Here is a 12,498-nt window from a genome sequence, read left to right as displayed (position 1 = left end):
GGGCATGGCGGGCGCTGTAGTGACCTCGCTGGGAGCCGCTCCCGGCGGCGGGCGGGAGAGGGAGCCCGCTCAAACTACCGCTCCCAGGACCCGCCGCCGCCGCTCGCTGCTCCGCCGTCCCAAACATTTCCGCCGGGGCAGCGGCCAGCGGCGGCCGCCGGCGGTAAAGGTTCAGGTGGGCTCCTGAGCTGGAGCAGCGGCCGCTCGGGGCGGGAGGCTGCCCGGGCACTTCCCCGAGGGCTCCCCGGGAGAGCGGTGGCGAGCGGCACAAACTCCGTTCGGCTCGACTGCCCCAGCCGTGCCCCTGTGGGGCGGCGGGAGCCATGCCCGGCGTGCTGCCCCGGACACTGCCCGCCTCCCTCGCACGGGGCTGCCTGGGCCGCTGGCTGCTCGCCACTCGCGGGTGGGCGCTCCTGGGGGTCGGCACCGGGTCCTGCTCCTGCCTGAGGCGGCGGCACCAGCCCCCGCTGCTGCTCAGGGCCGCCCGTCAGAGCTTCGGGACGCAGGCGGGAGGGCTGAAAGCTGCAAAACCTGACGGTAGTAACAAAGATGTGTCCGTGCAGAGGGTGCTGAACGAGGAAACGCTGGTGTCGGCGGCTCAGAAAGGTAAGGCGGAGGATGCTGTGTGCTGCTCAGAAGGGCTGGAGACGGTTCCTTCTGCAGCTGAAGTTTTGTAGTTTCAAACATCAAGTATCTAGGAAAAAAAAAATCTCAACACATCAAGCCTGTTTCTTTTCCCATCGTGTTGTTTGGAGCAGATGTTATATTTCTGTGTATGCATTGCACAGTCAGAACAAGTTATGTGACTTCCTCTAAACAGCCTGTTCATCTAAATTGTCAGGCACAAGATGTAATAGCCTCTCATTTTCCTTTTCAGAAGGAAAGCCTATCACATGCAGCCTGTCTGTACGGCTGTTGAAATAAGTTCACCTCCAACAAAATTGTCAAAGCTCTACATGTGGTAGTTTCTTTATGGATTGCCTTCACTTTAGTTGGTCTCGCTCACTTTGAGTACTTTGAAATGACTTATGAAAAACACCTTCAACTGATTAGAAGACCGCAGGAGAAATCGTTCTTTAACATTTCCTCCATAACTTTTACTCCACTGAAATGCACGCTTTATCACTAAAAGATAGTGGTCCCTTTCCGAGTACTCAAATATATTGAAACAGAATCTTATATGACTTATTTTGCAGTATATACTGACACTTGAACTTTAGATCAAATTGGAAGATAAAAACTAATCAGACAAACAGCAGTTAATTATGTTTTTTTAAAATTATTTTGGTCTAATATTCCCCTTTTTATTGTTATATTGATTGCTAATTCATAAAATCAGTTATTTTCAATGTGTGCAACTTAAAAGCTTTCACTTTTTTTTTTACTTCTTTTCTTTGCATAAGGATTGTAGTGATTATGGGTTTAGGTGGTAGTGTGAATACTGCAGTGCTTTTTTAGTTCCTAAAAAATCTAGCTCTCATGCACCCAAAAAGTAGCAGTAATTGCTACTTTGGATCTTGAAAACATTTGGCAAACAGAAATAATAAGGTTTAACACAGAGATGTAAACATGCCCTGTAAAATATAATAGATGTTCCATGGTCTTTTTACAGCAATGAAGCATTATGGAAACTGTTACTGGAATTTTTTCTTCTGCTGAAATGTTATTTGAGCTACAGACTAACAGAAGAGCATTATGTAAGAAAGTCAAGTGTTATTATCCAAGGTTGTAACTTATGTGTTGTTTTCTGTTTCATTTCAGTGAAAGAAGCTGGAAGAGACTTTACCTATTTTATTGTGGTGCTTGTTGGAATTGGTGTTACAGGTTATTTTTTAAAATTACGTTCTTTATCGGAAGACACTTTTCATTAATTCCATCTGATTTGATAAGTTTTCATTCCATCTGATGTTGTTTCTGTTACAGGTGGTTTGTTCTATGTGATTTTTAAAGAACTATTCTCTTCTTCTAGTCCAAGTAAGATCTATGGAGATGCCTTGGAGAAATGCAGATCTCACCCTGAGGTTGGTTTTTGAGCTTTAGTCATAAGTTTGTGTCTCTTGGTAGTTACTGTCTCTCTTCAAGTCAAAACTCTGTGCAAGGAATCTCACAAGCTATGTGAAGACCCACTTGGTGCTTTAGCAGTTCTGCCAGTGCTTTTAGTTGGCATGGGGTGGGTCAGCTCCAGAGCTGACCATTAGTCCCAAGTCAGTGCAACCACTGAGCTTGTGTGAACTAGCCTGCTAGAAGCCAAGTGAGTGTGCCACAGCACAAAAACTGATGGAAATACAGTCTGCCCTTCAGAGCATGTGCTTGTGTCACATACAGAAAGTCTTAGGGACTTTTCTGAGTGCCTGCTGAATGTAGCACTTGAATTCTGCAGGTCAGAGAGGCAACTGGTCCCACTAAGCTCTGTTGATCTTACCTGTTGCCTTTTCTCAGCACACTTACTCTGTTGTGACACTTCACTTCACTATGGTTCTGTCATTCTGTGAAGCACTGTACTGATACCCAGGAATCTAAATTCTTTGTTTGGAGCACAGTTAGCATTCCTTTGGCTAACTGGAAAACAGGCGGAGAACAGTCATGGGATCCCACAGTCGTCATAGCTAGATATAAACAAAAATCAATGTGAAACTAGATTTTGGAAAAAACTACTTGAGACAAAACATCCTTCAATCAAGGTTGCCACAGATGCCTTTGAGGATAACCTAGAAATGAAGCGACAAGTTGTTGCTCAAATAAATATGAAGACTGCCTTGGAATAAGTTTGTAGAATTAAAACTCCTTTCCAGTACTTGCACAGTAAAACTTAACCTCCCCTTCTAACCAAATTTAAAGTAAGTTTAAGACTAAGTTGATCTACTCTGACTTTATAGATCTGAAAAAAAATTACTGAATTTCTTATTCCGTAGTGTTTTTTTGGATAATATGAAAGGGAATGCATTTGCATTTTAAACTTTGAAATATATTCTCTTGGAGGAGACATGAGCAAATATTTTGTGCTTTTTTTTTTCTTTTTATACAAAATGTCAGTTTACATGACTTCATCTCAGAGAACAATACAAATGGAAGATATCAATAGGATTTATTTTAGACATTTAATAAAAGACTGTAGAAAATAAAAAGGACTGGAATACAAAGGAGTTTTCCTTAAACTGTTTTTTTTTTCCATAAACACTTCTTCTCTTGACACGTTAAATTCTGCAGGGGCATTTTTTTAAAAGAAGATGCATTCACAGCAGAGGTATGAGCTGATACTGGAATACCTGTTTGTATGTGATCCCTTCTGACAGCTCAAACCTCTTTTCTCTTGTAGATAATTGGTGTTTTTGGTGACTCTATCAAAGGTTACGGAGAGGCAACAAGAAGAGGAAGACGACAGCATGTCAGGTACCCCTTGGTGTTTGCCCCATAAAGACATCAGTTTTTGCACAGCAAAGATATCTTTGAATCAGAAGTTAGTTCTAGAATGATGAACTGTATGTGACAAATCCTGTCACTTTTGACTGAACATAGAAGTTTTTTGCAGTACCTCTTGTGTGTTGTATACCACTAAGTACTGTGTACATACAATATAAAATTCCAATTCTGAGTGCCTCAAAACAAGCAGTGGTCATCATAGTAGACATAGAGCTCTCCAAAAAATAGGATGAGTCTGAAAAGAATAGTACAGAGGCCTAGGCTTGCCTGGGGGGAGCAGTAATCTGACAGAAGTTTACAGTCTGAAACTATACTGACATGATGCTTTTTGATACTTGAGGCAACACCTCTACTGTGTATTTAACAGAACATCTATCACCTAAAACTTTCACGAGTGTGTCTATTACTTTCCTTTTGAAAGAACCAACAAAATTATTTATTACAAAACATAAGTCCTCCGTGCTTAATTGGGTTATTTGGCAGGAATATATTCAATGAGGTATCATGTAGGATGAGACACATAAGCCCAGACACAGGTTGAACCATGAAACTGAGATTTTTTATTTTGTCTGAGGAAAGTGACTTTTACTGGTTGAAGCTTTATCTCTTCACCAGACTCTGTGAAATAATGTTTAAAGTGAAGCTGCTAAATGAAATTGATGTGCACAAACATTCTGAGCACATGTCTGTAAATAAGTAAATGTACTGTGAATCAGATTTTCTAGTATTTAATTTCCGTAATTTTGAATGTCTTGTGTTTTAAATAAATTTTTGAGCTGAGAACTATGTAAGATTGTAGAGTTTGTATCTGCAGTATAAAAATGATCTTAAATATTTGTCTCAAAAATCTACAGGGTTTTTTTCTGTATGAACACCTTGAATGTAAATTTACTGGAGTAAGGCTCTTAGTTCGTATTTGTTCTCTCTACCCCACCATGTCACTTTAAAGTGCCTAAAAAGACTCCGGAAGTCTTGGTGCATGGGGTCCCTTTCTAGATATCGGGCTCCAAATCTGGGTTTTTTTTAGAATAAATACAAGGAATTTCCATAGTCTTCAGCAATGGACTGCTTTTCAGTTTTGAGGGGAGGACTGGGGTGAGGACATTTAAGCATTTAATCTCTTAATCCTCAGCAGCTAATTAGCTCTTCTAACTCCACTAGTCCTTAGGCACTCACAGTAAAGCTTGAGAGGAGCAGTAGAGAAGGAACCCAAGGTAGCATAAGGACACCACCGGAGTACACTTTCTTACAAAATAAGTAAGCAACTCCTCTAAGTAAGTTTAAATTTGAAGATTTAACTAGCATATAATCTGTATTCTTGCTGGGTGGTTGGGTTTTTTTTTTGTGTTGCTGTTTTTAGTCACATTGAATACGTAAAGGACGGACTGAAACATATGCGTTTGAAGTTCTATATTGAGGGCACTGAATCAGGGAAACAGGGAACAGTCCATGTGGAAGTCAAAGAGGTATGTACAATTGCTTGATACACCTGACAAGCTTAGTCTTGAATTTAAACTACCAAAAAGAAAAAAACATTCTGAAATTTTTTTCTTTCCAGAATCTTGAAACAGGAAGATTCGAGGTTCGCTACATATTTGTGGATGTTGAGACCTATCCGAGAAGAACCATTGTTATAGAGGACAACAGATAGCCAACGATCAAAGCTGCTGCCTTATCTCACATTGGAAAATGTCGTTGTAGCCATATGTCTACATATGGATTGTGTGGTGTTGCCAATTGTGTCTCACAGCTGTGTTAAGGGAAGTAGCCTCTCAGGGCCTCCATTAAAGACTTTTGATAATAACAGGTATCTGATTTAAAGTGAAACCAATCAAATATAGCAGAACTATCATGGCAGATATTCTTGACATAGGAAAATAATGCCTCCTAATAAACAGTTTAATGCTGGATAATACTTCTGCACACCCAAAACCCAAGTTTTCCAAGGTTTTAGGTTTGGATGGGGAGTTTTTTTGTCTTCCTTGGCTTCGATTTCCCACTACCACTGCAATAAAGAAAGGGGTAGTTCAAGTGTAGACAGAACTCTACTGTTTTCTTTTTGGATACCTGTGTAAGTAAGAAGGTAAAATGTTAGTGATGCAAAAGATGTAGGGATGTAAGGGTAGGAATGGTGGAGGCAGACACCCGTGACAAGCAACTGAAGAAAAAGACTTCAGTATTGGTGTCTTCTAAATAAATTACCAGCAAGCAGAACATCACTACCATCTGCTCTTTCCAGTGTTTGCCAATCTGCTCCATATGGTTGTGGCAATGTAGGGGTTGGCCTTTTCTCCCAGGCAGCTAGTGACAGGACAAGAGGTCATGACCTCAAGCTGTGTCAGGGGGGATTTGGATTGGACATTACCTTCAAAATATTTTGAAAACCACAATATTCCATTTAAATGTCTCTCTTTCCCACCTTGTCTGCATCTACACATGATAAACACACACATGGTGTTTATCAGGGCATATCTTTGGTCCGTAAAGTGTTCCACATTATTTTCTTTCACTGCCTGCATCACCAAGCTAAGCAGATTTACCAGGATGCTTCTGTTTATTTCATGAATGGGAGGCACAGCTGCAAAGGACATCACTTCTCCTGTGTTGTGAAAAAGCTGAGAATATGCTTGATAAAATGAAGACAAAAAGTAGCAGAAGAAATCCACCTTTATTTGACCTTAGATGTATTAGTGTTCTTAATTTGAACAAATGACAAATACAAGGCTCAAATGCTTTCCAATCTCACTGGAGGAAAGCTTTTTGGAATTATTTTCTAGGAACATCTCATCTGTGAAGAAAAAAAATAACTTCATAGCTTGATTTATCAACTTTGTACTAGCTAGATACCTATCACCAGCAAGATTCTTTAATCCCCTTGAAACTTCAGGAGTATTTAAGCTTTGGGAACTTTCCATATTCCTGAGGCTGAAGTTCTCTTGGTCTTTATGGACTGGGCTGGCACCCATGCTTACAAAATTTTCTTAAATTCTGTTTTATGCAAATGCATATGGAGACACCTTAATCAAAATTAGGTGAAGATTAGTTGAATAAGACATCTGGAATAGAGAACATTGATCTCTTGTGCAATATCACCTTTCCTGGTGGTAGTTTGCACTGGAGGGGAACAACTGCATTCACTGAGTTTAAACATAATATTTTAGAACTCCCTTTTTGTAATTTTGAAGTGTGTTATCCTCTATTTTCCTTATGAAGCTGTCCCTGTTTCACTGGATCATTGCACTACCAGTAAGTCATTTAGATATCCTTTTCCATGGCAGGATGCTCAGTGTTCCATCCTCTCACTGGAGGATGTTAGGCTGGGGAGACAGCAAAGTAACTGAAAGGTTCACCTTCAGTTGTCAGCAAACACAAGCAGTAACCATTTCACTGTTTCCTTTTTAAAGATCTTGCTTCATTTTCTCTTGGGCGAACACAAAATTTACAGCATGTGCCAGTTACTTTCTCAAGTAAAAGTGTCATGTTAATAAAACATTAGGAAAAAAATCACTGCTAGCAAGCCAGAGCCAAAGGAATGACATTTTCATAGAAATCAAACACATTTTCCAGAGTTCAGTCTTGATTGTTGCAGAATTAATAAAAATACATGTTCTCAAAACCCCTCTCTCCTTTAGGAAATGAAAATATGCCACTCACCAGTGAAAGGTGGTTTTTCCAGAAACACTGTGTGGCAGAGTATTCCAAACGTGTTTTAGGTAGGTGTACAACTTGGTCTTAACTCTCCCATATCTACATTAATTTTTGTGGATGCCAAAACCTGTATATGCACCATAGGCAGCCAATATCCTTAGAGGTGTTTTGTGGGAATATTACTGTGTCATCTCTATGACCTGTGTTTGATTCTAGGTCCTTTGTATACTTGCTGTACAGTGACAGAAATATCTCTCCAGGAAATTAACTCAGTGGAAACTTTAAAATATAACAAAAGAGAAATTATTACTCTTTCAATAAGCTTCAATAAACAGAAGCTCTTGCAAAGAACTAGTTGTATGCAGGGAAGCAAAGGTGTTGTACATGACTGAGTTTAAAAATAACCTTGATACCTAAATATTTTCTGCATGGAATTCAAGTTACAACAACTGATTTAGGCAATAGAGTCATGATCTTAGAAATGGTTGCAAATAAATGCACATCTGGTACAAGAAACTTTAATAAACTCACTTAACCACAGAAGACAGTAATGTGAGTAAGGCAATTACTGTATCACATGCCAGCTGCAGAGATAAAAAGCCAATGAAAATGTGCTAGGACTTTCCACAAGTGATTTCAATTCACTTTGCTCTCAGTCTCATTCATTATCACAATGGATGCTATCCACCCTAATACTTGTGGGATTATTCCAAAATGTATATAGTCAGCAACCTAAAAGTGTTGTAGATATGCCCAAAAAACACTGAGGGCACATTTTGACTCCAAGCCCGCTTTTAGGATTCCCTGCAGCTTTTAAACTGACAGAAGTACATGAGGCAAGCGTAGAGATTGGGGAGAAAATTTAAGGGGAAAAAAGTTTGAAGGAGCAAGCTTAAAGGTGTCAGTAAGGGCTCATAACAGGTCTCTGTATATGGGATTGTAAAGTATGCTTGAAGATCTGGAATACAGTTGGCACTGGAAAAACAAAAATTTGAAAGCAAAAAGATCTTCCCCCTCTTTTATTGAGAGAGAAAAAATTGTTTAGTTCCTAGAGAGATGTTCACTTGCTCTTTATACGGAATAATAGAGCTCTGGTGGAAATTTTCCTTAGGCATCTGGGAATGTATATCATTATGATATACAGTGATTCCAAACAGTGCTATAAATAATTGAATAGCAGAAGTATTTGATAGTTTTTCTTAGTAAATTCTCAGGGTTTTTTATTCTGTATGTGTTATGTAAAATAATCTATAGGAATTATAGAAAAATGTGACTTAATACCGTCCCGTATTCAAAGTCAGTATATTTATATTTTTAATGATATATAGTTAAAAGTTGAAAATATAGAAAAATGTTTCACAATTTAAAGGAAGCAAAAACAAAAAATCTTTTTGGAATTCTTCTGGTTGTCCTGGGAGGAATATTTGATTCCCTTCATTTCATATAGGTTATTGTGGAACATTTGTAACTCAGCAAATAAAAACATTGAGCACAGATACCCATTTCAGTAAAACAGTTCAGTGTGGAAAGCCTCTGTTTGCCTCTCAGGGTTCAGTATCAATCTACTGCATTTCATTTTAATATCCATGTAAACAAATTCTATCAGTTCTGGAAAAAGCATAGTATGGGAGGGCTGCCCTCACCTGCTCCAGCCCACAGCCATGCTGCGGCAGATCAACCTTGGCCAGCACCCAGAGCTGCTCCCCCCACAGCAGGATGGGGGTAGAAATGAATACCAGCAGAAATGAGAAATCTTGAGGGTTGTGAGCAAGACAGGAAGATCACTTGCCAGTTAGTGTTGCAGGTGAACTAAACTTCAAAATGAGCTCAATTTACTGCCTTTTGCTGACCAGAGCAGCAGCGTGGGCAGCGTGCCGCAGTGGTGAGCACCCAGCAAGGCTGGCAGCAGTGGTGTCTCTAATTCCAGATCACGTACAGGCATCTGCCTCCACATCTTAAAACCTCCCGGTACTGTGCTGGGAAACCTTTGCAGGATAATCGTGTTTAGCCAACCTCTATTTAATTACAATTCCCCTTTATCAGAATCACAATTATCTTCTCCAGCATGAGTTGCTGTCTTCTATTACTGCCCACAATTAAATCTTTTAACCTTTTATCCATGTACATTTTTACCTTTATGGGAAGTGAGTTGTTTTTCAATTTCAATCCTAATTCTTCTTTTTTTCCATTAAAAACATAATCTCAGCCATAACAACATTTTATTACAGTTATACACATACTAAATCATGGCTATATTCCCTGAGATGTGATTTGCTTCATTAGTGCTACAACCTCCATAGAGGAGCTGGAAGTGACTTGCTATTTTGTACGCTGTGTGGGGCCATGTATTATCCTGTGTTTCAATAAAATGGAGACAAATCCCAGTGTTGGAGTGCAGGTTTGCAAAATGTCAGCAGTTGCTTTTTGGTGTGATACCTGGTGAGGTACAGATGCCCTCCCCTCCTCTCTGTGGCTGCAAAGCCACTACATTCAGGGGTCTGACACTGGTGTAGGGATAATGGTGGTGGAAAGGAAATAACCGAGACTTCTCAAGATTTAAAACAGCAGCTTTCTATCAACTGCCTTGGGCATAAAAGCCTAATAATAAGCCACAACTATTTTTCCCTGAAAACATCCATGAAAAATGTCCTGCTGTGCTAATTAATTTTTTTTTCACCTTATTTTCCTTGAATTTCTTTTTTAACACCTTTTTTTGTGGGGAGTCCTGCCAGCCTTTGCATATATTTCTCTTTTCCTTTAAAATACTGTGCTTAACTTCTGTGAATGCATGTCTTTTCTTTACCTATGCTTAATTTAGCAGAATAAAAGCTAATCTCTCTCAGCTTTTCATCATAAGACATTTTCTAGACCCTTCACCAGCTTCATTGTCCTTATACATATATAGCCCTAAAAACCACTATAAATACATAATGTGGAGCATATATGTTATAGAATATATATCATGTAGACAAAATAATGCCTATCTACATATATGTATATATTTGTGTTCTTGACTTCATCTTGAAAGCTTTTCAGGTAATATCAAAATAAACCAGCTTCTAGGGCCATTCCAAAACAGACACCTCCCATTACTGTCCAAGTCATGTTGCAGAGCTGGTCTCCAGGGATGTTCCTGAGAGCACTGTGATCCTCGTAAGCCACATGGAACAAACAAGTCTTGAATTCTGGGTGGTGAGTCTGATTGACACCTTCATTTTTAACTGATACCCAGCACTCCATCCAAACCTTCCATGACTGACAGCTAAGAAAGCTCCAGACATCTCTCAGTGGCAAGTACTTCAAGGTGAATTATGAAGAAATCAGATAAGCAAAAGGATGTGACTTGTGCCAAGATTAGAACCAGTCAATTCTAATCTCTTCTGTACTGAGTCAATCATGATGGCAGTTCCTTCTTGATAAGCTATCCTGCATTATAATGGTAAAGGCCAGTAAAATAGTCCTACTTTGCTGGTGGTTGTCAGCATTTGGGATGGAATTAGAAGTGGAAGTATATGAACATGGCTTTTGTGCTTTTGTGAAAACATCCATTTTCCATGTGGAAAGTATTAATCCTAAAGCAACCATCAATGTCACAGTCAGCCCCATCTACCCACAGGCTATAGCCATCATGCTGTGCTACTCACACAAGGGATGTGACATAGGGACTTCCTTTTCACGGAGGACAAGCTCCATGCTTCCTAAACAAGGTGTTCCTGCATAATGTCTCCAAAATAACTATCCACCACAGCATAAATATCAATGCATACACAAAATCAAAGGAAAACTAACACTCTAAAAAATGAAACGTCAAGAAAACAATATGTATTCCATTGACTGAAATCAATGTTTTTAGATTTAGCAGACTTCTATGAAAATTGAAGTGGACTGAAATCAATGCTTTTAGATTTAGCAGACTTCTGTGAACATTACCAGGCAAAGCTATAACCAGTGAGCAATCTTGTTGTGTGAGAGCATTCAATACTCTGCTGCGTGCCCATTTGGATGTGGTTATATTGCTATCCCTTGCCACAGAGTTCAGGAGCAGCCAGCACATACATATCCCTGTTGAGGTCATTGTGATGACTTTTATAAAGGGTTCTGCTGCTGTGCCAGCTGGTGTCCTGCTTGTGGGAGTCTCCAGCTTTCAAATGGCAGACATCTGATGACTTTCTAAAAATACATTCTTCTCAGTCTTGGAGCCTCAGGGATGGTTCTTGTCTCTAATTCATCTCTTCTCAGGGAATAGGAGGCTCTTTGCTGGAGGCCAACTGCAGGCTGATCTTTTAGACCTCTGCGTACCACACATGTCCCTCAAGCCATGCTTTCTGCAGCAACTCTGTGCAGATCTCACTAAGATTTTAAAGACGAGAAATAAGTCATTTTTGGAACTGCCTGTACATTACATTACCACAGCTTCATAGAGGGTTATATGCAAATCACACTTTCACGCTGAAATAATTTACTTAGTAGAAAGAAGAACATGTTAGTAATGATATAGATATTTTTTTCATCACACAAATAGGTAATGAGTACAGAGCTGGCACTCAAAAAATACTGATTCTATGATAGATTCTATCACCCTTCTCTTCTGTGGACCAGGAGTGAGTATTTTTGTCTTTTCTCTGCTATAATAATCACCTGTTCCAAATGTTGTGAGAATCAGGTAAGGAACTGAAATTGCAGACAGCCTTGACAGGTAAGCAGGAGCCCTCAGAACAAAGCAATGAGTTTGAGGAAACCAGAAAACTATTTTCACAAATCCTTGATTTTTAAACACATTTCAAGTCAGTACTTGAAACCATTTTTCTAGGAAGAAGATCGCATCACTTCTGTCTATTAAGGTGATGAGTAAATAAATTGTTTGATACTATGTCACAACATTAAGGAAACAAACACTATTAACCTTTCTCTCAGTCTGCTCCTCAAAAAAGTCCATTACTGTATAGAAAGTTTCATAGGAAACTGATAATATTAGCACTGATAATGAAGGGTCAAAGTGTCCAGTAGCCCAAGCCTGGTATTCCTGGACATCCTACATGCTGGCACTGCAATTAATCTCTAGTTTTAGTGAAAAAGTCTTCAGACTTGAAAAAGAACATGACCAGAAGCAGAAGCTCACTTTTAAACTCAGGTTGAAAAACAGCAAACCAAAGAATTTTATGCATAGCAGAACAAAGCCCATTACTTGGGGACAGTATGAAATTCTTTATGCATATGAAGAATACAATATATTTCTCTGAGCTGGATGCAGCTTTCTTATGATGCAAAGAGCGTGTGCTGTGAGTGGGAGCACATGCATTGCTCTACAATATAAACGGCCTAAAAGTCACAAAGTTGAGAGCAGATCTTGATTCTCACATAATAAAAGTAGGAGATGCTGCAGAACGGATTGAGCTTTCCTAACACTGAACTGGGAACTTCATCAGGAGA

The 12,498-nt window shown here is 39.5% G+C and overlaps 1 protein-coding gene across 1 annotated transcript; it reads left to right on the top strand.

The window, feature by feature from the left end:
• Positions 1-38: 38 nt before the first annotated feature.
• Positions 39-9,910, top strand: TIMM21 (translocase of inner mitochondrial membrane 21). Its single transcript, XM_053945166.1, has 6 exons — positions 39-606; positions 1,762-1,824; positions 1,924-2,021; positions 3,317-3,390; positions 4,781-4,886; positions 4,979-9,910. The coding sequence occupies exons 1-6, from the start codon at positions 324-326 to the stop codon at positions 5,069-5,071; spliced, it is 717 nt and encodes a 238-aa protein (XP_053801141.1). The 5' UTR covers positions 39-323; the 3' UTR covers positions 5,072-9,910.
• Positions 9,911-12,498: the final 2,588 nt, after the last annotated feature.

This window comes from Vidua chalybeata, chromosome 1 (genome assembly GCF_026979565.1).
Source record: "Vidua chalybeata isolate OUT-0048 chromosome 1, bVidCha1 merged haplotype, whole genome shotgun sequence".
Classification (NCBI taxonomy): Eukaryota; Metazoa; Chordata; class Aves; order Passeriformes; family Viduidae; genus Vidua; species Vidua chalybeata.
The sequence above is the reverse complement of the archived record's forward strand: the minus strand, read 5'-3'. Positions and strand labels throughout refer to the sequence as shown.